This window comes from Bos javanicus, chromosome 13 (assembly GCF_032452875.1).
Source record: "Bos javanicus breed banteng chromosome 13, ARS-OSU_banteng_1.0, whole genome shotgun sequence".
NCBI classification, from domain to species: Eukaryota; Metazoa; Chordata; class Mammalia; order Artiodactyla; family Bovidae; genus Bos; species Bos javanicus.
In genome coordinates, this window is record NC_083880.1 from 11,424,148 (window position 1) to 11,450,723 (window position 26,576).

General features: G+C 40.8%; 1 protein-coding gene across 2 annotated transcripts in view; it reads right to left on the reverse strand.

The window, feature by feature from the left end:
- CAMK1D (calcium/calmodulin dependent protein kinase ID) overlaps positions 1-26,576 on the reverse strand; it is a 401,474-nt gene that overhangs the window by 138,458 nt on the left and 236,440 nt on the right. For both annotated transcript variants that reach the window (XM_061435695.1, XM_061435696.1), the window contains exon 3: positions 21,629-21,703. In XM_061435695.1, coding sequence (XP_061291679.1) covers positions 21,629-21,703 — 75 coding nt within the window. The remainder of the gene's footprint in view (positions 1-21,628; positions 21,704-26,576) is intronic.

Here is a 26,576-nt window from a genome sequence, read left to right on the forward strand (position 1 = left end):
CTACAGACTAAAGCCTGCCAGGCTCCTGCCAGGTGAAAATACTGGAGTGGGTTGCCATTTCCTTCTCCAAGGGGTCCTCCTGACCCAGGGATTCAAATCCACATCTCCTGCCTTGACAGGCAGATTCTTTACCACTGAGTCACCAGGGAAGCCCATTTTAATGAGGGCAAATAAATTTGGGGGGAAGCAGATGGAGAGGAGAATAAAGGCTGGAATGCATGAGTCATGTCTTTTTGTTAAGCCAGCCCAATACTTTAACACTTTTAAATACTTAAAAAATTAACACATAGGAACTGTATAACTATAGACATACATACAAAACAAGTAACCTGTTATTACAGTAGTTCCAGGACAGAATGGATGAGGCAGAATAAGCAGGTTTAGCATTGGCTAGTTTGAAGTGTTTCTGTGATGAATGATTTAGTTTGAACAATAGCTAGGGTGTAGGGGTTGTCTTAAATTGTCTGGCCCGGGAGGATTAGAGGAGTGTTGTTCCTGAAAGTAAGAGCCCCACAGAGGAGGAGGTTAGGGTGTGGGCTCTGGGTCGGCTGGTCTGCATACAGAAGGCATGATCATAGGTGAGTCATGGACTATCTCTAGGAACTGGCTGATGCTGGGAGGGGCAATCCTTCCAGCATTAACAAGGCCCCAAGATGTCAAAACTTCAGAAACACATGGTTAATACACTTATATTATCCCATAACACTTTACCCATGAGCTATTTTCTTGTTAATGTATTTGTGTTCTGTTTATTTTCTATTAGCTCCACTGGAATGTAAGCTCCTTAAGGCAGGATAATTATCTGCCACATTCACTGCTAATTCCCAGCACCTACTACCGGAGACGATGCTTGATTTATGTGTACTGAAAGAATGAATGAATTTCTCTCCCTGGAATTGCTATTTTTGTCCCTTGCCCATTTTCCTATTTAACAATCCCTTGTACTTTTCTTATTGCTTTGCACTTTAATGAATACAAAAATTAAGGCTTGGTCAGTGATGTGTTTTGCAAATATTTTTTTCAGTTTCTCTTTATTTTTTAAGATGGTCTTAGCCATAAAGAAGTTTTAATTTTTATTTTCATGTAGTCTCAAAGTTATCAGTATTATTCTTTATGGCTTCTGAGTTTTAGGTCAAGCTTCTGCAGCTCAATATGATATAAAATAGCATGATATTTTAGTGTTTCATTATAATTAATCTTTGGGGTGATTAGAAATGATTTTGTATGGAGAAATAAGGTGGAGATCTACTTTTTCCTAAATTACTAGCACTATTTATTCAACAATCTACATTCCCCACTAGTATAAAATACATTCTTTAACATATACAAAATTGTGTATGTATGTGTGCGGGTGTATGTTTATGTTTTTATACACACACATGTTTATAAACCCAGGTCTCCCACACTGCAGGCAGATTCTTCACCAGCTGAACCACAAGGGAAATCAAGAATACTGGAGTGGGTAGCCTATCCCTTCTCCAGCAGATCTTCCTGACCCAGGAATCGAACTGGGGTCTCCTGCATTGCAGGTGGATATAAATTGGGAAGGGCATATTTTTTTCTGAACTCTGTATGACCCCTGACTAGTCTTATATCAATATCACATATTACCTAAATCACTATGAACTAATATCCTCTATTCTAACTAACAAGAGACAGGCCACACTCTATTACCAGATCATTAAAGGGGCCAGTTTTGCAGCTGACGTGAACAGCTGTATCAAAATACAGAAATACCTGTGAAGGGGAAGTAAAATTACCAACGTGTAACCCCCCAACACATGAAATCAAACAGATACTCTGTTAATATAGCCCTTGTGATAGAGCAAAAGAGTTCAATCATTTGGTTTAAATCCCTTTACCTTAAAAAAAGCAAAATAGGAACTGCCACATCTGTCTCATCTCTCTTTGGAGCCAAAGGTGAGTCTACCAACCTATGTCAGCCTCAGGGCCAAAGTGAGCTACACCAGAGGGCCAGGGAATGGGTCCCCACAGCTACAGGGGGGTCAGGGTCACTTTTCTTCATCATTTCTGACCATCTCAAAACGGACACCTATAGGATGTAAATGTTGGTTTGGTTATGGAAGGCTTCCGTCTCCTCCTCTTCATTTTATTCACAGAATTTAATCTTGCAGATTAAAATACAGAGAAACTGAGCCTATGCCAGGCATTAAACCTCTCTGTCCGGAGTCCTTCCATCCCCATCCACAAATGCACGCTCACACTGAGGCCTGACCACCTTCATTCAACTTCTCCGCGTGTAACATCTATGTCACGTATCAGCCCAACTTCTGGAAGGCCCTACCCACCATGACCCTTTGTCAGTTTCAAGCATCACTTTGAGGACAACTTTCAGGAATCTGGGGGAAGGAAGAGGGAGCTTCCTGCCACCCTCTGTGCCGTTTGTTGTTTCAGGAATGAGTGCTTCAGCCACGCGCGTGTGACCATCTGCGTGTGAAACAATGGTGGTGAGCTCTTGTCAGCGGGAGCTATGATCTGAGTTGCCTTCAGTAGCTGGCACTGAAATATTAAAGGAGTCAAGGCACACACAGCTCGTGGAACAGTGGCTGGTCCCGCAAGTGCTCAACACTCGGGAGTCCGTCAATATTCTTGCCAGCTCTCCATGATTCTCGTCAAGTCTACAGTCATGTGACACACGGTCCTGGGGCGTTTGAATGAAGCTGACAGGTCCCAGTGGACATCAGAGAGAACCCACCAGTCCTCAGTGCATAGATTACGGTCAGAGTTACTATCAAGACAAGTCATAGCAATTTCCCTGGTGGTCTGGTGGCTAAGACTCCACCCTTCCAATGCAGGGGTCCCTGGTTCGATCTTTGGTCAGGGAACTAGATTCCACATGCCACAACTAAGACCCATCATAGCCAAATAAATAAATTAAAATATTTTAAAAAGACCAAACTCATAAAACAATATAAATATCTCTCAGCATCCACGATCCTGGCACATCGAAGAGTTCTCTGTGTGTTGTCTTACTTACTTTTAACCTTTCAACGAAACCATGAACCCCTGAAGCAGAATGAACCATAAAAACGACAAACTAAACCTCATTTTGCTTTCTACCTAATGATAAACTGAATACAATGAATTTTATAAATAGTAGGCCCAGTTCAAACCAGTTCCTAATATCTACACTTCTGTAAGAAAACCACTTCATATATGCTTTTACCCGAGTTTTCTGTTCAACTATACTTTAAATTGTAGATGAGGGGTGAAGGTGAGAGAGAAGTGAAACCTCTTTATGAAGCAAGCTGTCAAACTGCCATGACGAGAAACAAGCTATTAAAGAGTATACTTTATTTAGTTAATGAGCCTATATAACCAACTAATAGAGATTAAGCTTCATCTGAAAGGGGAGGGAATGAGGAAGGAAAGAGAATTGAGTGAGTGATGAGAGCTGGTTGCCAGGGAAACTTCCTTTATGAAAAAACAGTCACCCCACAGGGTGGTCATAATTTTTCTCCTTTTCAGTTTAATCCAAGTTGTAGGAAGCAGGAAGTCAAAGGGGTGGGGGGCGTTAACCTCTCTCCTCTAAAGGCTTATATAAGATGGCTGAGAAGGGAACACTGTGCTTCCTTTCTCAGAAGCATAAACAGTCTTCTAAAAAATCTGAAAGAATATAACTCATTACCCAGACATCTGAGGATAAGTTGAAGCTGTAACCGTTTCAGAAATTAAAGGAATTCTAGGCCCTGAAGGATCTACACCATCTCACTGACTTGCGATCAAGGAGTTCTGGATAAGTTTTCTATCCAAACGTGGCAGGGGAAAATCTGCCAATATTGTAACAGTAACATTAGGGCATCAAATTCTATTGACTTGTTTGTAATTCTTAAAATCTTTCGTTCCATAATTTATCTTCAAAAAGCTAAACAGGAGTTGGTAATTAGCGACTGGTTTGCATTTATTCTTATTTCAATCAAGTACCACTTTTTCAAGGATGAACGCAGACGTGTGTGGCCAGAAGCCCTCGCACTATGAATGAGTCATTCACACCAAATGAAGTTTTATCAACTGACCCACTCATCCACCTGCTGCCAGGAGGGCGTCAGGCCTGGAAAGAACCAAACGGCCCCTAGAAGGCTACTGTGGAAAACAAGAGGACATATGTCACAATGGTATTTTTCTAACCTTACAAAAGAATTAGAACATGAAAATACTTTCTCAGCAGAGCCTGGATTGAAATGGTATTTCATTCATCTTAGTCCCGGCTGGTTTTCATCGTGTCCACTTCTGGGGAGCACAGATGATCTGTTTTCAAGCAACTTTAACATATTGGACACCTGAATATATATAGGTCATTAATCAAATGTATTTTCAGCCATGCTTAAAGTCACAGAAGTCTTGAAATCACAAGAACTGAGACAAGACACACTGTTCCTGGGCTTAGTAGCCACGATGTTCCTGAGACAGTGTCAGGGAAGAACATGAGGATAATTGGCAGAGAAGCACAATTTGTTACAGCCACACAGATCTTCAATGGGAAAGCCAAGCTTCCTGGTTATCACAGTCCTCAGCAGCTATTAACTTCAATGTCCCCCCTCCTTTTTTAAAATTTATCTCCAGAATATAGAAAAGGGGTCTTTATATCAGTCTACCACTCGCTCTGTTGCTTGCATTATGGCAAAGGATGCCTCCTGTTCTAGCCTGATGTCTAAGCCCTTTGGTTTGGACACTCCTAGGCTATACATCAGAGAGAGCAATGGCACCCCACTCCAGTACTCTTGCCTGGAAAATCCCATGGACGGAGGAGCCTGGTAGGCTGCAGTCCATGGGGTCGCTAAGAGTCGGACACGACTGAGTGACTTCACTTTGACTTTTCACTTTCACGCATTGGAGAAGGAAACGGCAACCCACTCCAGTATCCTTGCCTAGAGAATCCCGGGATGGGGGAGCCTGGTGGGCTGCCGTCTATGGGGATGCACAGGGTCGGACAGGACTGAAGCGACTTAGCAGCAGCAGCAGGCTATACATACACAGAGGCCTTCAGTTTGTGATGTGGTCACAAGAAAATATAATTCTGCTAAGACCGAGGCACCAGTCCCGGTCATCCATCAACCACTTCACATTACAACAAAATGAGAAGTTCATCAATTCACAAAGGTTCTATAAGCTTATATTAAAGGCATGATGGAAATTAAACAGCATCTTTAATCTACTGCAAATGTAAAATCCAGCAGGGAGAGAACAGGTGTAAACATTTCTGGCATACAATTCTGGAAGCACAATACAGGTAGCATTGTGTTGAAAGGCTCTTTGTCACAATAGATGGTACAATATGTTTTTTCCTGAGTATAGACTCAATAAATCAGAGGGAATGGCTGACCCTGAAGCAACATGAATTGCTCAGTGAGATTATTAAAGACCCAAATCATTAAGGACTCAGTTCGACAGTTGAAATTAAAAATGAATCTGTTCTGAAAATGCACCATATCAGACCTTTTTCTCATTTAGAGTCTGATATTATTTGTCAATGTAACTGCCTCTCTCTTAATCACATCTTCATGGTGGAAGATTTAGGCTCTGATTATGCTAAAAAAATGGAATTCTGTGTCATATTGACAACTGATTCTCAATGCTTCAAAAATTATTGGTAGAAGCAAAATAATTACTATTCAGGCTGGCAGTGAAAGATCCAGTGGCTGAAAGACCCAAAGGGTCTTAATGATCTGATAAGTGATTTACAATAAAGTCTTAAAACACTAGGGTTCCTTAATTAAAAAATATATATGGTTTAAGAAAAGAAATTCAAATAGTATAAAAGGGTATATATTAAAAATGTTTTCTTCCTATTCTAAATGCGAATGCTTTCCTCCAAAAATCAACTCTGAGCAGTTTTCTGAATATTCCTCTAAACACTCCCTGTATATATAAGCATACATGTGCCTGTATAACCTATATAACCTTATTTAAAAACACAGGTATGAATACATGCTACAGGGACTTCCTGGTGGTCCAGTGGTTAAGAACCCACACTTGCACTGGAGAGGGCTCAGGTTTGATCCCTGGTCAGGAAACTAAGATCCCACATGCGGTGTGGGGTGGCCAAAAGATTTGTTTGTTTGTTTTTTAAATGCACATAGTGCTTATCAAAACCACCCATATAAGCACTTAACCAAGTAACCTCATCCAGGGCATAACATTCCCATGGAAGTATATGGTGTAAATGGAACTTTCAATGCGGAAACAATGTTAATTTCTAGATGCAACTTGAGCATCTAGAAGCTTAGAATCAAGATGATCCTGTGCAACTATGTTGTTTTACTTACAGATGCCACTGCAGAGGTCTGCCTGTTACTCACTGTTACTTGCTGTACTCTAACCCAGAGAAACTGTTTCCTTCTCTGCACAGGATGCATCAACTCTCTGGCTCATATGCAGAGTGGGAGGGGTGCTATAGCTGGGAGACGGATGGAACAAAATAAAATACAAGTGAAGGGCCCTCAAACTCCTGCAAAACTTCCCTGAAGTATCCAAAATTCCTGCTACTGTCCACTTAGTTGTCCTCAAGGTACAAGTCCACCCACCTCCGGTCACTCATCCACCCTTAATCTACCACTTTTCCACCATTCAGAAACACCATCTCCTCTAACAAGCTGGGGATGACTGAGAACAGAAGATAGTGAGTCACCACGGAGAGGGGCTGGGAATGGCTTTTCTGAATATAAATATGCATAATTCAGTGGCTGGAAAACTATTCCTGGAATCAGATGATGAGCTGCTCAGGCTCTTCATAAGGCACCAGGGTCAATTTACTTAGTTAAGCAAACTGCTCTTGGGAAGGTAGATATTTGAGCAAAGTTAAACAGTTATTTAAACATTATTTTAGAACAATTCCATTATTTGTATGGACTTTAGTTTTTAGATACATGAATTAATAAATTCCAACTCTACTCAGGAATGGCTAAAAGATTTAGCCACCCCCTTCAAGGACCTTTATCAAGGGTTTATAAACTAAAATAGCCGGAGTCCTTTCTTCCAAATAACTTGGCATCAATCGGCAGGAAATGTTCTGGTTGGGACTGCTTCTGAAATGCTCACTTCCTCTGCATTGACCCCATATCTGACCCAACACACTTTCTCCCCCACTCCCCGTCCCCATCCCATCTGACCCTACAGAGATGCAGTTCAGCCAGATGTTACCGATCCATCAAAATCCCCTGCTGACTCAAGGAACTCCATTCATTCCAGGAGAAGGATGGTTTCTTAAAACTTTAAGATATTAGAAAACACTTCCGGCCGCATCCTAGTCCCTGAACGGGAGCCCCTCTGCCTACTCATAAGCCTTACAAATTGGGCTCTGGGCTCTGTGGTTAGTATACTAGTGATGTCTACGTATATCATGCTCTTGCAGACAAGAAATTCCCCTTCTTTAATGATGTGCTTTTCTTAGGCTTCACTGGTTTGTTTTAAAGGCACCAGATGTCACATCTGTATGCAATGCAACTTCATTCCTATGTTAGAGAGCGCTCCTGCAACCACTATGAGTGGAACCACCACGTGCAGCTGCCCTGAAATGTGTTCAATTGCACGTGTTTGTCACTACGGTGTCTGAATAAATGGTTACTGAGGGTGATGAAAAGAAAGGTATGTTGAATGCAAATGCGTATGGACACGTTAGCTTATTAGGGTGTTATACCAAAAAAAAATCCCTAGATTTCTAAATTCATTGGCTTAACAATCATTTTAAGAATAATGATTTACTTAATAATCATTAATAATCAGAAATAATTTACTCAATATCAATAATCAGAAAAGTTTACTTAATAATCACGAATCTTTTAAGTTCCAGGCATTGGGATAAATCTTGAGAATGTACAAATAAGACAATGCTTCAAGGGAGCTTACAGTTAGAAGAGAGACATGTGTGAGCAAGTGAAGAGCAAAAAGAATGCAATGAAATCATTTATGGGACAGTGGGAAAAGACAGGAAGGACTGGTTTAATTCCTAGAGATAAGGCAGATTAGAAAGAGAACTGCAGCAAGAACTACTGAATTACTTAGGAACTAACCAGCCTATTCAGAGAGTGAACGAAGCCACTGAAGTTAATAAAATCATACAATATCTGAATTTTTTATTTATGGACTGACAACTGGCTTACCACATTGGTATGTCGATGAAAAAGAATTTTATTTAATAACTATCTTCAAAAAGAAACTCATTTCCAAAAAATAAAATAACATATCCACATATATTAATTTAAAAAAAACTTCTTTCTGTTGACTATATTAATATCAGAAAATAACATAAGCAGAATAAATACATTTGGAATATAGTCACCTATTTTCATTAATTTTTAATTCATATCCCTCTTTAAATCCACATCTAAAGAATTCACTTTTTCTAATGTGGACCTATTATTTAAAATTTTTCATAAAATTACTTACAATCTTCAAAGTTGTATTTTATAATCACTAAATTTGAAACTGTGAACACCCGTGGTGGATTCATGTCAATGTATGGCAAAACCAATACAATATTGTAAAGTAAAAAAAAAAAATTGTGAACAGCTTCAAGAGAATTTTTTCTATTAGCCATAATATTTTTAACTTAGAAAACACTCTTTATGTAACTGCTTCAATACATAGTAATTCAAAGTAAGTCCTGCTAAACAAAAACATTCTAAATTGTAAATTTTAAGTCAAAATATATAAATACTTCAGCCCAAGTATTTTTATACAGTTACTGTCATTTTGCTACGTTTCTTGAACAAATACTATCTTTCTTTGATAAATACTACCCTCCTTTTGGAGAAGGAAATGGCAACCCACTCCAGTACCCGTGCCTGGAGAATCCTGTGGAGGGAGGAGCCTGGTAGGCTACAGTCCATGGGGTCGCAGAGTCGGACACGACTGAGCGACTTCACTTCACTTCACTTCACCCTCCTTTTAAAAGATAAACCCTGTCAAATTTGTCTCTGTTGATAATTTTTAAAATGTTTATCTATATGTGAAAGCTGCAAAACAGTTTTCCCGGTCTCAATCCATTGCAGTACAGATACAAAGTTACCCAATTAAAAATAGGAGTTCCACCAAGATGCTGCTCACAGATTCAGTTATTCCAAAGGACAATCACAAAATCCTGAAACTATGAGTTTGTATACATATATACAATGTATATGTATATGACATTACTTATATATGTATGAATACATATATATATATATGTATATATATAAGACTTTATTTGAGCTCTCATCATGTAATTTGTTCAGTTTCTTTCTTTCATAGGGATGTGATTTCAAGTTTTGTCTTCAATAACTGCAGTTTGCTAAAAATGTCAAAAGTTGTTATTGTTTTGCACTTGAATTGTTGAATACTTTGATGAAAGATTTCCAGCTGCTTTTTTAACTTATACAATCAAAATATGGGGGATTTGTTTACAAGAAGCTTGATATCACTTTAGTATCCTTGTATTGATTTACAAAGTACCATCCTTAAAGGCTCATACAGTTCTAATACCCAATCAATAGAGCAGGTAGCTTAGAAGAACAACGCATGTCTGGAGTGAGGGGAAAACAAGAGAACAGAAGCAGAATCTTGCCAGAATCACATAAAAAGAAAGCTGAGTGATGCTGGACTGGGCTGAGATTGGAGACCATTTAATTTTCAGCAGATCCAAGCCACCAGAATGTGTCCTAAATTCCAGTGGTACCCAGCAGCCCTCGTGTAGGAGCAGAAGTCACACTGATGTCAAGTTTTGCATCTGCAAGATGGATACAGCAGGCAAGGAAGGAAGGATGCTGGCAGGGGGTGACCATGGAGATACTGGAAGGGTGCAGACTATAGAAGGAAACCCAGGAGGGAGGCATTGGGGGACCCCAGTAATGCCAAAGAAGAGGCAAGAAATTTTAAAAATTGAGGGATTGTTGTCAGCTGCGCTGAGAACAGGTAGAAATTGATGTGTCAGACAACAAAGTATTCAATATATAAAAGAAGGTGGGGCCAAACAGTACAAACTTCCAATTATAAATAAGGAGGAGGGATATAACTTACAACACGATAAATGAAAATAATACTGCTGTATATTACAAATGAGAGTTAAGAGAGTAAATCCTAAAAGTTCTCATCACAAGTACCTATATGAAATGATGCATATTTATCAAAGGTATTGTGATACCACTTCATGATGTAAATGAATCAAACCATTGTGCTGTATACCTTCAACTTACACAGCCCTGTATGTCAATTCTATCTCAATAAAACTGGAAGGAAAGAAAGAAGATGGGGGATGACAGAAACAAGGAAGGCTGGAAGAAAACAAAGCTTGAGAGTCTGAGCCTCAAAGAAGCAAGGATTTTGATTTCAAGATGTAAAGTTAATTATCCAGATCTAGCAGAATTCTAAATGCCTGCTTCCAGACAGCAACCAGAGAACCTCTCTATAACCCCCAGCCCTGCCCTGTAAAACATCGAATTTCCTCCACTAATCGGGGTTGCCAAACCAGCTTCATCATCAACCTGCCTTATTTATGAAGCCCCATGGATTCACAGAGACAGAACATGCTTTTAAAAGTATCATCTTGGGAAATGGAGAGACTGGGCTAGCACATGCAGAAAACCAAACTACTGGATTTCTAATGTCTATGCTTGTTTCACACTGAGAAAATGGGTCAGCAAATTAAACAGACCACGGAACCTGAGACCTGAGACCTTCGGCTTGTCTGACACAAGAAAACAACAACAACAAGACTCTTCCACTTTACAGACAAACCAGGGAGGCCAGGTGCTGAGCTGTGACGGGACTCATCAGAGGCAGGAGATGGCCCGGCATCCATGGTTCTTTCCATTTGTAGCATCCTTAAATTAATTTCTTAAATAAACCCCATGAAGTGAAGTGAAAGTTGTGTCCGACTCTTTGTGACCCCATGGACTATACAGTCCGTGGAATTTTCTAGGCCAGAATACGGGAGTGGGTAGCCTTTCCCTTCTCCAGGGGTTCTTCCCAACCCAGGGATCAAACCCAGATCTCCCACGTTGCAGGTGGATTCTTTACCAACTGAGCCACAAGGGAAGCCCAAACCCCATGAGATCACCCCCAAATCTCCTTCCAGATGCTGGACAAGATCTCCAATGGAACAGGAGGGAGTTTACACTGAATAGCCTCAACCTTCCCCATGAAATAATCTGAAAAAACGGTTTGGATTTCCATGATCCCAAGGAAAGGGCAGTGATTCCCTCAAAAGGACAGAAGTTGGTGTTGAATTTGATTATTTCCAAGGTTACCTTGGGCTCCATCCCAGGACTTTATAGTGTCTTTGCCGTGCAGGAACTCAGATGTAAATCGGCAATCCAGGACGCAGTCACTTAAAAGTGAATGTGCCGCGACACAAGTAAACTGTGGAGTGTTCTAGAACTCCCCGCTTCAGACCTCCTCCCTGCTACCCCTCCTCCTCCTGAATCCAGGCCCCACTCGACGTGCGCCCCAACTGGGGCCCTTCTGCTGAGCCGCTCACCTGCGCCCTGCCTCTCAGCGGCCTCTCAGGCCCCCTGACTGTCCCCTACTGTGGGGCGCACTTGCCCCACCCTCACCCTGCACCTGTGGTCATGCTACCGGAATGCTTTCTCTGACAGCCACATGCAGGGCTGGCCACAGCAAAGGCTACGCCAAGTGCAAAATAAAACCAAATGTTTCTTGCTCAAAAACTAGGAAAACTTTCCCCCCTTTCTTCTACTGTCTCTCACTCAACCTGTCATGGTGCTTTTTTCTTTTTTTATGTTATTTAACGTCATGCTCCTTCAGTCACGGGGATACTCACCTGTGGGGTGAGTGCAGACCCCACAGCACCTGCAGTTCCACTGCGGTGTGGACTGTAGACATCTGACCAGAACCCCCACCATGCCCAGATCCCCACAGGGTGGGAGCAGGGGAGAAGGTGGTAGGTGGGAAGACGACAGGAGGTAGAACTTGATACAAGCTGATGCTCCAAGTTCCTGGGACTTGACTTACAAAACACAAATTCAGAGTCAATCACTGCTATATTTAGAATGGATAACCAACAAGGACCTACTGTATAGCACAGGGAACTCTGCTCAGTGTTATGTGGCAGCCTGGATGGGAGGGGGATTTGGGGGAGAATGGATACATGTGTATGTATAGCTAAGTCCCTTTGCTGTCCACCTGAAACTCACAACATTGTTAATCAGCTATATTCCAATACAAAATAAAAAGGTTTTATTTAAAAAAGAGAAAAAAAGAATTTTAAGATGGCAAGTACAAGATACTGAACTCCAAGTGTGGGGTCTTTTATGGGTGCAGGGCTCCATGAGCCACACCAGTGAAGTCAGGCTTGGCCATGCAGTTCATGACCTCACTTCCTTCAGGTCTCTGCTCAAATGTCACCTCTCAGAAAGCTCTCCCCTGACCATGTGTATAAAATAGCAAACCACTCACCCACCTTTCAGAATTTCACATTCTCTGACTCTCCTTTTCTCGATAGACCTTACCACTGCCTGGTAGATGGGAACTTGTTGATGAAGTGACCTGTGCATCTGTTGTCTGTCTCTCCTGCTATAATGTTTGCTCTGTTGAGGAAGGGAGTTCGTGGTGTTCATTGTTACATCTCCTGGGTTAATAAACCCAGACATATGGCAGGGGCTCCAGAAGCACCTGCTGAGTACATGAATGAATGGTTATTAAGCTGCACAATGACCACGACAGGTTGTAAATGTGCGTTTCAGGAATTTCAGGAAAGAGTGAGTCTTTGTGAGCTGGGGCCCGGGTACACAGCTTACATTCTAAAGAGGAATAATTTTATGACTGCTTTCTTCAAGGTTTGTGCAGAATTCTCTAAGGTCACAGAGAAGGCTCTAGTGGAGGTGACACCCTTGGGTGGAAAGTGATTAGGACTTAGCTTGATGGATGTGCTGGGCATAAGGGGGTTGTACTCCAGGCTGAAGGGCTGCTTTAAAAAAAGAAGAAGAAGCATTAAGCAGTCTGGGTGGGATATGAGGGTTTAGTCTGATGGCCCAAGAGAAAAGAGAGGGTCCAGATGCCTCAGAAGAGGAGAAAGAGCATTTAAAAACCTGGGAAGACATGAGAGAAACTCTGAGGCTAGGACATCCACATCCTATTTGCAGAGCATGAGAAAATTGGTTTGCTTGGAGTAGAGAGTCTGGTTCTTTTAATAAGTCATCAAATGGAATTGTAATTCAGGGGCATCTTATACTAGAATGTCTAATCTGATATATGCAATTTATTACAGAAATTTATTATATTAATTTATATGCATGCTTTTTATAAGCCTCAAATGTTTATCTACTAGAGAATTAGAAGCAATGAAGTCTACAGAGATATCTCTATTTTTTATTTTATAAGCTCCAATTGCTGACTCTACACCATTACATGTATCCTTAAATCAAATAAATATGTGTACAATGTGTAAGTTAGTAAGTGGGTAATTTCTGAAATTGATGTTTTATATTCTATGGATGCCTCTACTTTTTATATATGTTTATGGATTCTCAAATTTGAATCCATATCAGTGACCAGATGCAATCTATCAAAATGTTTACAATTATTCTAAAATGTATATGGTAGTGGTAGTTTAGTCGCTAGGATTTTTAAATTGTGCATACTTTAAAGAACTCACTAGATTTCAGGAAAGTAGTTCAACTTTGTTCAAACTGGATAAAATGGGGTAAGATGGTGTTTGTGCTGTGCGTAACTGCTCAGTTGTGTCTGACTTTAGTGACCCCGTGGACGGTAGCCCACTAGGTTCCTCTGTCCATGGGGATTCTCCAGGCAAGAACGCTGGAGTGGGTTGCCATGCCCTCCCCCAGGAATCAAACCCAAGTCTCCCACACTGCAGGCCGGATTCTTTACCATCTGAGCCACCAGGGAAGCCCAAGAACACTGGAGTGGGTAGCCTAGCAATTGAACCGGGGTCTCCTGCATTGCAGGCAGATTCTTTACTAGCTGAGCTACCGGGGAAGCCCAAGATGTTGTTTAGAATAAAATTACAATGTATCAAACATGATTGCATTAAAACATGATTATAAAGTCAAACTGTTATAAGAGACAATGAAGGACATTCTATGTTGATAAAAGGATCCATTCAACAAGAATATCAGAGGTCCAAAACACATGGAGCAAACATCAGAAGGACTGAAGAGAAAAGCAGCTCTATAAGACTAGAAGGAGACTTCAATATTCTGCTGCTGCTGCTAAGTCGCTTCAGTCGTGTCCAACTCTGTGCGATCCCATAGATGGCAGCCCACCAGGCTCTCCATCCCTGGGATTCTCCAGGCAAGAACACTGGAGTGGGTTGCCATTTCCTTCTCCAATGCATGAAAGTGAAAAGTGAAAGTGAAGTCCCTCAGTCGTGTCTGACTCCTAGCGACCTCATGGACTGCAGCCTACCAGGCCCCTCCGTCCATGGGATTTTCCAGGCAAGAGTACTCTCCATAATAAATGGAACAGTCAAACAGCATATCAATAAGGAAAAAGAGGCTTTGAACATCACTACAACCCACCTGAACCCAAGAGACATACACAGACTATACCACCCAGCAACAGTACATGCACATTTTTGTCAAGTTCAGATGGAACATTCTCCAGGATACATTAAGAAACAAAACACAAAAAATTAAATTTTAAAAGAATGAAGTCATACAAAGTTTCTTTTATGATCACAAGGGAAGGAAACTAGAAATCAACAGCAGAAGGAAAGCTGGACATAATTCATAAATATGTAGAAATTAAACAACACACCAAGTCAAAGAAGAAATCACAAGGGAAAGGAGAAACTATCTTGAGACAAGTGAAAATGGAAACACAATATACCAAAAATAGGATTCAGCAAAAGCACAGCTAAGAGGAAAATTTATAGCTGTAAATGCTTACTTAAAAAAAAAATATTAAAAGATCTAAAAAATGTGATTGTATTTTGGCAATTTCACAGTTGAACCTAGTGAAACTGGTCCATGATTATACTGGATCTCGGCGTTTTTCTTTTCTTTTCCTTCTTAACTCTCTAAACTCTTTAACGCTCAGTAGGTTTTTCAGTGGCAGGAAAGACAATAAAGCCATATTAAGTAATCAGCCTGGAAGATGACAGAGTAGCAGCAGCTGCAGTATTGGGTTTGTCTCTGCCAACGCCTCCAGCCATATCTCCCACCAAGAGGACGTACCATCCCCAATCCCAGCCAGACTGAAACCCCACAGGCCTAAAACCACATACAGCTTGAGCCCCAAAGACATGTCCCTACAGACTGAGCACATTACAGAAGGCACCTTTCACAGACCGAACCCTCCACGGATTGAACATACGACAGACTGCATCCCCCATAAACTGAAACCCTTAAAGAACAGACTGCCACAGACTGGACCCCCTTCATTCTAAACCCTTCAAAGACTGGAGCCCCCACACACTGGACCCCTCACAGACTAAACCTCTCACAAACTGAACACATCAAAGACTGAATCCCCCATAGGCCACACCCCTTGAAGAACAGACCCCCCTGTTGATTAGACTCCTGATATTCTAAACCCCTCACAGATTGGACTCCCACAGACAGGACCCCTCACAGACTAAACATCTCACAAACTGGACCCCCCACAGACTGAGCCCCTCACATCCTACCCAGGCTCCTTAAAGCCTCTCTGTGTACCAGCCTTTCGGCCTTGCATGTTATGATGGCTCCTCTGCAAAGAGAGCCTTAGATTCCCCCAACCACACCTCACATGGGTCCCCCAGTCCCCCGCCCACCCACCCAATACTGAACAGAAGTCACAGGTCCTCTGGGCTCTCAATTAGTGCCTGTTGTGAACAGAGATAAGACTTTGGTAATCTATATGTAAATATACTAAGGTGTCATAGTCAGAAGCACTTTTGTCTTCATGATTATGCTTGGCTACTTACAAAAGACTTTCTATTGGGAGTCATAATTTGTGTTCTAATTAAAACTGTTTCTGGGAACACACGGTATGAATTATGAATACAATACCCGCATGAAGCTAACACCGACAACCCACAAACAAGGAACTATTCAAACAGCTTCGTACACCAGCTAATGAAGTAGATAAATCATATTTTCTCTTGGAAGCTGCATATATTTTTGTGTCTTGGACTGCTCAGGAATCAAATTAACATTCTTTAAAGAATATGTGTTTAATCACTAGTTTTCAGGCTCAGCGGGTAACTAGCTGTACATATCTTAATGCTATCATGGAATAAAAGGAACATTATAAATATCTTTATCTTATGTGGTAATATGCCAATGCAGAAAGTCACAATATTGATAAAACACATTCATTCATTTCTTCATTAATTGAAAAAATTATTTAAGAAAGAGACATGATCATTGCTATGAATGAATTGAGATTGCTTTAGCATTTCCTGTGATATCATCTAGTAAATTTTTCCCCTCACAAACTACTACAAAATAGAGGGCATATTATAGTTAGCTAAGCTTTTATGAAATCCTAAGTAATACATTTTTCCAGGTTAACTGAACTACTCACATTAATATTACCTATGAGATTCTTTCCTACAAAATGTCAACAGTATATTGTATTACAATGATTACGTGTATCCACTGGGTCACCCTCTGGCTTGGATGAAGGATCCAGCATTTCTGCTCAGGTTCTTCATGTAAAATTGGGATAAGAGTTGCTCCTTGGGGTAAGAATTAAATGAGTGAATAAATGTTAACCACTTTTCCTTTTATATGTGATCATTAATGGAACAAATATTTGGTAAGTGCCTACCATAGGGGGCAAGCACATTTCTAAACAGAGAACAAAACGGAGGGACATTTTCTGACGGTGGTATAGAGAAAAATCCAGCTGGGAAGAAGACAGGGAATAAATGAACATGTGGCAGGAGATGGGAGGAGAGATGCTGTTTCACAGGGCAGCTAGGGAACAACTCACTGGAAAAGTGACATTTGGTAGAAATTCTAATATTTCTAGTATTCCCACGGCAGCATGAAGAGACAGAGTTCCAAGCAGAACAAAGGTCCACTGGGCCGCAAGCACGGTGCGTTTGAGGAACAGCAACGTGAATGAAACAATGCAGCTGAATGAGGTAATGAGAGAGGAGTGGGAGAGATGAGGTCAGGGAGGTGACCAGGGGGTCTGGACACGGGAGGTCCTGGAGACCGCTTCAAGGACTCGGTCTCAGGACCTTCCCTGGCAAGGCAGTGGTCGAGACTCCGTGCTTCCACTGCTGGGGCTCTGGGTTCTGAAATGGGAAGGCAGTGGGAGTTCTCCACAGAGTCATGACAAGGTCTGGCTAACACGCTGAGAGAGAACAGTGCAGCCGGGCAAGGCTGCGGGAGGAAAGAGGAGTTTCATTCATGGTGGTGATGATGGCGAGAAAGCGGCTGAATCCTCAGGATAGTCTCGAGGGGGTAACCGCAGGGTGTGCCGACGGATGGGATTGTGGGGCATGAGAGAATAAAAGATGAGTCAGGGAGGACTTTGCATTTGGCCTGAGCAATTGGAAGAAAGGAGTTTACCACTTGCTGAGATGAGACCGACAGCAGGAGAAGCAGATTCTGTGGAACGTTCAGGAGTTTATTTCAAATCTCATGAGTGAGTAATACTCATGACACGGCCAAGTGGAGCCACTGAGCAGACAGTTGGATATACAGCCTGGATGTAGGGAAAGGTCTAGACTGAGGATATAAATTCAGGAGTTACCCACATATAGACATTTAAGCCTAACTGAAAATATGATATAATTCAACTCAATACGAGGTATAATCTCATTCTTTAAAAAGTATTCTGATTTGTCCTTTGAATTTTATCAGCCTGAAGTGTATTTTGCATCCTAAGTTGTTACAGATGTGGAAGGGGAGGAGTTGAGGGTGGTCTTTTATCATCTCCAGGTATGTGGGCTAATATTCCACAAAGTCAGGCCAGAAATAAAGTTGAAACAAACTGACTTTTCTTCTATAATTTACCCCAGTGTCATTTTGACCTCACACCATCTAAACGAAGAATGTTCCAAAAAGAACTATTCATTATGCTGTACACCTAAAATGAATACGAAGTTATAAGCCAATTATCTCTCAATAATCACAAAAAGAACTAAAACAGAGAAGCAAGTTCCAGAAAACAGCATTCTGAAAAAAAAGATATTTGTCCCAAAACCCAAATAAAATTTAAATATAGACCTCTATAAACAATCTAGTCTCTTTTGCTGCAACAGCAATGGAACAAGTATGCTACATACTCAGAGTTGAAACAGCAATTAGCTAAGTAATAAAATTAGGGGGCTGAGCATCCTCTATAATATCTGAGTGTCAGTGACCACGATGATGTTTCCCAGGAAACCAGAAATCTCCCAGTAACAAATATTGTGAAATACAGTTCCCCTCAAATGCTGTGTTCTAGATCAGCCTCGAGTACTTAGAAAATAAGGACTTTCTAAACTCTTCAAAAACAAACAAACAAACAAACCCAAACCTCCTTCCGCTGATCTAAGCAGAAAAGACACGGGGGTCTTGGGGACAAAAACTATTGAGACTTATCCATAAAAACTAAAACACAACAACAAAAACAATAAAGCCCACAAAATCCTCAGCCTGACCAAAGATTTTCCCAGGACTGTATTCTGATAGATCAAAGCTTTTCTGTCAGTGCTTTTTCCCTTCTTGCCTTCCTTCCTCTCTCCCTCGTTTCTTTCTTTTTTTTTTTTTTTTTGTCACTGCTTTAAAGAAACATCACTGGTTTAGATAAAAAATGGAGAAGAGGAAGGAATAAGAAAGGTCAATCTCAATTTTTAAAATATCTGACATAAAATACTTTAAAGGAATATAATTACAACATTAAAATACACTTAATATTTAGGACTAAACTATCAACATTTTACCAAATGCAATTCCTTTGGGGACCAACCAGAATTAATGTGAATTGCAGATGACATGACTGTTTAGATAGAAAATATTAAGGAATCCACAAAACAACTACTACAACCTGTAAGTCAACCTAGCAAAGTTGTAGGTTAATGTACAAAAATCAATTGTATTTTTATACGATTATACATACTACATATATAATAGCAGTGAGTCAATGGAAAAATGAAATAAACAAGAGGACTGAAAAGGGAAAATATTTCAGAATAAATTCAACAAAGACAATGGAAGATTTATACACTGACAATAACAAAGTAGTAAAAGCAATATTTCCAAGTTTGTTCCATTCTGGACGCTTTCATGCTCTCCTGCCAGCCCACCTTTATATACGCTTCTGCTCCTAAGTATATAACCAAGCTGCTTAGAAAGGCAGAATTCAAATGTACTTGAACTTTATCTCATAAAATTAAAGACCATCTGCAGAGACAGACTGATAAAATGATATAATTCCATAAAGAAATTAGTCTGCATTGAGGACCTATTATTTATAAGATTATTTCTCACACATTTTTTCTCTCTCAGTACTCACTATAGCCCTCTATGTAAATATATTATTATTATGTAAAATTTTTTCCAGTAAGGAAACGGAGACTGAGAAAGGCCCAGTTATTTGCCAAAATACACCCAGCTATTAAGAGGCAGAGCTGAGACACATATATTTGGGGTGCTTTCCACTTATTTAGTGACATTACCATAAACAGAGAATTTAAAGCAAGTGAATACATGTAGTTTTGGATTCAACTATCAATACTTTGGGGTTTTTTTTTTGTATCACCAATAAAGAAGCACACATTTAAATATAATACTGACATTTTGTGGGGCTTTTTCTTGTCACCAAAATGTCCTATTTTTCCCACAGGGCAGTCAGTTTTTGGTGGAAAGGTGATTCACCTGCTTCTTTAAGAGGTGGTTCTGTATAAAACAGAGTCCCACGAGCTTCTAGGAAGTACCTGAGACTTGGGGAGAACTAGAAATGTGCTGCTGCTGCTGCTGCTGCTGCTGCTAAGTCGCTTCAGTCATTTCCGACTCTGTGCGACCCCATAGACGGCAGCCCACCAGGCTCCTCCATCCCTGGGATTCTCCAGGCAAGAACACTGGAGTGGGTTGCCATTTCCTTCTCCAATGCATGAAAGTGAAAGTGAAGTCGCTCAGTTGTGTCCAACTCTTAGCGACCCCATGGACTGCAGCCCACCAGGCTCCTCTGTCCATGGGATTTTCCAGGCAAGAGTACTGGAGTGGGGTGCCATTGCCTTCTCTGAGAAATGTGCTAAATTTTCTAAATTATAAAACAAACAGAATAGCACAGAACTAGGAGAGCCCACACTTAGGATACTGAAAATTTAACATGGAGCCAGCAGTCATTGCCTATTGTATGGCAGACAACACCACAAGAACCTGTAAAACTGCTTATCACCATCTCGGACTGTCTTTCGTCAGAGAAAAAACACCCACATGCTTCCAACCTAGACACTTTTAGAAGTATCTATACAAAAATCTCATAATCTACTAAAAATACTTCAAAATAATGAAATATTAAACAAATGCATTGATGAACAGCTGTTTGCATGTTAATATGATTCCAAGTTAATACACTGTTTAAACATTCATCAGGAAAAGGAAAATCGATTTAAAAAATAAACCGTAATGCCTGACCCTCAAATCTTCTACCTTTGGAAATCCAAAGTCTGAAAATCATTAATAAATAACAAAATAAATAACAAAATAACAAATATTTTGACCTTCAACAAAAATCCCCTTCGGTTATTAAGCTCAATCGTACAGTGTTTCAGAATTTACTCAAGTGGTGGTGAAAATGTAGCACTCTGATCCAGTTTCCATCACTTAATACTAACAAATTTAACCCTAGGATACTCCTACTAATTATATCACTTAGAAGAAAGCATTTGTGTAAGTGGGGAGGCTAATTTCATCTCACATTTAAAAAAAACAAATGTTCAAGTGAAGTCTCTACCTAGATTTTCAGCTTTCTTATTTCTTCCACCTTCTGGTAAGCTCCAGAGTTACTGGAATGCAGAAATATTCTAAAGGGGGACTATGTTAATGGCATAGTCTGACTCCAATTATATGTCTCTTGTGTCTGGCATGAATCTCATGCACTTTCATCTGCCAGCAGCAGAAGAGGAGAAGGGGAGGGACAGAACACAGAGCTGCCATCTGCTGCTACCCCCGAGCTCCTGAGAAATGAAGACAAGCCGGGGAGTTTCTCCTGGAGACAGAAGCCGTGTGTATATCCCAGCGGGACCACGAAGTGCTTCCAGGAAGCAACATTTGGACCTCGCACATTAAAAAGCAAAAGAATTTCCCTGGAGGTCCAGTGATTAAGAAGCTGGGCTTCCACTGCAGGGGGCATGGATTCAATCCCTGGTCGGGGAACTAAGATCTTACAAGTCACGTGGGAATAATAAACAAATAAAAATAATTTTTTTTAATCCACAGTTAAAAAAAACTTACAAGAGACATCCTAAATAGAGTGACCCTGCAAAAGTAGCATTGGATTCCATTATGAGAACTGTAGATTTTCACATCCAGCAACTGCAGACAACAGCAAGTGAGGTCTCAAGGTCACTGTCCTTAGACAGACACAGTCTTAACCCAGTGTCCCGCAGTTCCCACCACCCGCTGGGGTCCTTCTACTGACCCATTCCATTAATTCGTTTCACAACCTGGCCCTTTAGGCATCTGAGTTTGCAACCCCTGGTCTGCAAACAATTAAACACAGTACTTACAGCTGCATGACCAAGTACAAGTGATTTGGGCTTTCATAGATGTCTTCCAGGGCCACGATGTTCTCATGCTTAATCCTGAAAGGAAAAAAAAGTGCGCATATGGAATAAGTACATGAGACATGTAAGTACAGAGACATGCTACCTTAAAACAAAAAACAAAAAAACACACATGTCGTAATAGCAAAAAGTTCTAAGACAGAATCTAAACACTACAAGGTGATGTTTTAAGATGCCTCTTCATCTTTTCCCCAGACTTTTTTCCCGACTCATCTTCCACGCTCTCTGCTCTTCTCTCTGGAGGCTCTGTATCTGATCACATAGCAATACAGGATAACCATCACTGCTTCCCTGTACACCCTAGCCTTCTAGCATTTATTCACAGGAATCCCAGGAATGGGCCAAAATCCTATTATCTGGCAGGGTGCACTTTGGACAGCTGAGCCCCCAAGGAGCATTTACTTGTTTCCTCTTTTGCAGCCTCACAACGGCCATCACAGACTGACCGGAACAGCCCGTTGTATGTAAATCCATCCCCACAACAGGCTGGATGTTCCAGGGATCAGCTTCACCTTCAGGTTTCTGACTCCAGGGTAAGTAATGGAAAACTAGACTGACCACCTCATTGGGGTTCTAGTCACCATTATCCTCAAAGGGCCGTTCAGTACCCCAAGCACAGTAGACCGATGCTTCCCCAAGAGTGCCTCCCAGACAGGCAGCACCAGCGTCTCCTGGGAGATAGTGAGAAATGCAAATTCTCCTCAGACAGAATCAGAATCTCTGAGGCTGGAGCCCAGGAACCTGCTTTAACAAGATCCTCAGATGATCAGTCTGCACAAGGGGAGGTGGAGGAATTCTGTATTATGACAGGGCTTCTCAAAGGGCACACTTGAATCTCTGGGGAATCTGGTCCCAGCACACATTCTGATTCAGTGGATTCTGGGCAGGGCCTGAGAGCCTGGCATTTCTAACAAGCTCCCAGGAGATGATGGTGCTGCTGGTCTGCAGACCACACCGGGAGCAGCAAAGTCCTAGCAATAAAACTAAAAGAGAAGAAAACAGTCTAATTCTTGCCCTTCGAACTACCGATTAGGAATAGCTTCTGCTCAGAATGTACAACTTGGTGTTTATTTAAAACATTTGAGAGAAGAATCATTTCATTATGAGCTAATTAGCTCTTACCACAAACTTCTTTGAAATGACTGCTGAACCATTTAAAAGCAAGCATTGAACAGGCAGATTCCTGTGAATCCCTGAAAATAGGCATGACAGGCTACTCATGCTATTTCCCCTCAGTACTTAGCACAGAGCTGCTTGATAGCATGGAGCTGCTTTGCTCCTAAACAACGAGTCATTATTTATTTAGGGAAAATGAATGCAATTTTCCTAAGTGTGAAATGTCTACCCCTCAAAAGAAATTTATAAGATAGAACAAACCAGAATATGATCTTCCTTTTGAGCAGATGAAACAAGAGAACAAAAGAATTAACTGAGAGAGGCTATGCTTTGTTTTGATCACGGCAGCTCTTATCAGTCAATGCAGTTGATGTGTAGGAAGTAAGAACACAGATTATCCCAAATTCACATTTCATCTGATTCCAAGGCAGGGAACCTAATTATTTGTTGGCAGTGGCTTCTGTGGTTCCTAAGCAAAATAATATCAGCAACATATCATATGAACCAAGGAAACCATGAGAGAGTAACCTGGCACCCTGATACCCCAGATGTTTGTGGAATTATTATTATTGGACACGTGAAAAAAAATGCAAAAACAGTACAGAATACATGGATTTTCCCCTTTTCCAATTAAAAAAAAATGCCATTGGAATCCATCACATAGGCACAAATGTCTTCTTTCAGTGAAGTTTACTTGGGAGTTAATTAAGAGCTTAGACTTATGGGAATGTGAAAGGAATGGGGTTTATACGGAGAACTGCCAGATAAAACACAGGACACTCAGTTACATTCAATTCTAGATAAACAATGATTACTTTTAAAATATAAATGTGTCCCAAATACTGCACTGCAGTTTATCTGAAATACAAATGTAAGTGGGTGCTAGATCTGGCCACTCAAGTACATGAATCACAATAAATGAGCCTCCAAACTGGGCTTGGGGGTTGTACCTAGAATCTTAGCTCCCCTCAGAGGTTCGGCCAAGAAGACAATTTGAACCCTGGACTACAGCCATTAATACAGATTCAACTATATACAAAGAGTCAACTATATACAAAGCACCTGCTCAGCCAAAGTAGGAGACTAATAAATTAAAAATATAAGTCCTTTATTTGGATGCAAGGCATAGAGAAATTAAAATCTATTTAACTTGCTACACCTTACATGAGTTCTTACAGTGGCTCAAACGGTATAGCTACTGACTCTCCCTTTGATGAATCAATCAGTCAATCAGTCATCACTTCCTGACTTTCTGCTCTGTGTCTGGGAGAACATAAGGAAAAAACAAAATAAGGTTTGCCCTCAAAAATTTTATCACCTTAATGGAGAGACCCATGAAGCAATGAGGGAAGAATTAAATGCTATGTACTGCACAACTGTTGTTAAATTCAGAGAAAGCAAGGCCCTGGGTCAGAATTATAGTGAAGGCCTCAAAAAAAAAAAAAAAAAAGATGGAGGCTAAGTTGGGTAGGATAATGTATCAATAAGCATATCATAAATTTCAGGACTTCCCTGGCAGTCCAGTAGCTAAAGACTCCGAGCTCCCAATGCAGGGGACCTGGGTTCCATCCCTAGTCAGGTAACTAGATCCCGCATACAGTAATCAGATCCAGCAGAGTCAAATAAATGTTTTTTAAAATTTCCAAGAAATTCTAAAACGGTCTTTTAAATGTCTCTTAAGAAAAGCGGTTTAATTCACTTGTAAATGTTACAATGTGACAAAAGATTGCAGCCTGTACTTTATGCCACCCTCAGATTCCTTAAGGAAAACCAAACTGAAAATTTTAAACATTATTTCATAGCCAAATTATCCCTACAAAATGCCATGTGAATATCCATCCACACATCTCTGCGTGCTCACCATGTACTAACCACACAGCTAGGAATCACAACAGAGGTACCTCAGCCCTGTAGAAGCTCACACAGCTGGGCGTCCAGCTGCAGCCAGGACACTTCACAGGCAATCTTTCTTATATTTACCAGAAATCATCTTCTTTACAATTAGTGCTCTCTCCTGGTGCCAACACAGAACAAGCTTACACATCATATAAGCTCTTCTCATATACCCTGCAAATATTTGTGGGGTATAATTTCCCTACTAAGTTTACTCTTCTTATCATCCATCAGTTCTCTTCCAACAGGAATTCTATTCCTTCCATCGTGTTACTGTCACTTGTTTGTTGGTTTTGTTTGTTCAGAGCAGGTTATTCTGAACCGAAAGTAATGATCGCAGTGCAAGATACAGCATCAATAATAAGATACTAAATAATAGGGTAGAGCTATTAACTATGCTGAGCTGGATATTATAATTTTGCAGATAAAGCTTAACCTTAGGTACATTTTTTACGGCAGCTGCATGACTGTTGTCATATAAAGAATATAAGCTCCATGGAGGCAGGGATTTTTGACTCTTTTGTTCATTACTCTCTCCCCAGTGCTGAGAAAAGAGCATGGCAGGTAGTATTAATACTGTCAGTACATGCTTCTTGAATGAATAGAATAATATAAAGTTTAGGGACAATTAAATGACCAGATTATTTTTACCTAAACTTCTACCAAACAAGATCTCCTCTCTTACTCAGGCTTGACTTTTTGAACTTAGCTTCATTAAACTCAGTCTTTTGGGCTCTATGTGATGCTTCAGATGATCAGAAATATTCTGGAGTTTGATTCTCTCTTCTATTATATTTATGACCCCTCTCCACATTGGGCCATCTGCATATTTTGTTGGGACACATGCATTCCCTATGTCTTCATCCAAATTCCTGAATTCTTAAGTGGGAAAGTTACAAGCCAGAACTCCATGGTATTCCACCAGAGACCCCATCAAGAAAACCAAGACATTCATTCATCAGCTGGCTTTGATGGCTGCTGAGTTGCAAAGCCAGCAATTTTAGCCCATTTATTTTACTGTTCTAGCCATAAGTGGACAATTAAAATTCTTTGCTGAAATGGCACTCCTCACTTTGAAAGTGAAGTCACTCAGTCATGTCCGACATTTGTGACTCCATGGACTGTTGCCTACGAGGTTCCTCCACCCATGGAATTTTCCAGGTAAGAGTACTGGAGTGGGCTGCCACTTCCTTCTCCAGGGGATCTTCCTGACCCAGGGATCGAACCTGAGTCTCCCGCATTGCAAACAGATGCTTTTACCATCTGAGCCACCTGGGACTTTACATACCACATAATACTATTTGAAAGGGAAATGGGTATTTGGAAAGAATTGTTCTTGGTAAGCCCATCGTGACTCCTAGCAACCACTACAGGTTTTACTAAATGCTTATAATCCATGTGCCTAATTTATAGTTTCAGAACTTTGCTGTGCAGTGGAGTCAAACTATCCTGTCTATACATCTCATAGTCTACCTTTTTCATATTTGGAAGATTTGCCAATATCTCTTATGTTGTTATGACCAACCTAGACAGCATATTCAAAAGCAGAGACATTACTTTGCCAACAAAGGTTCGTCTAGTCAAGGCTATGGTTTTTCCTGTGGTCATGTATGGATGTGAGAGTTGGACTGTGAAGGAGGCTGAGCACCAAAGAATTGATGCTTTTGAACTGTGGTGTTGGAGAAGACTCTTGAGAGTCCCTTGGACTGCAAGGAGATCCAACCAGTCCATTCTGAAGGAGATCAGCCCTGGGTGTTCTTTGGAGGGAATGATGCTAAAGCTGAAACTCCAGTACTTTGGCCACATCATGTGAAGAGTTGACTCAATGGAAAAGACTCTGATGCTGGGAGGGATTGGGGGCAGGAGGAGAAGGGGACAACAG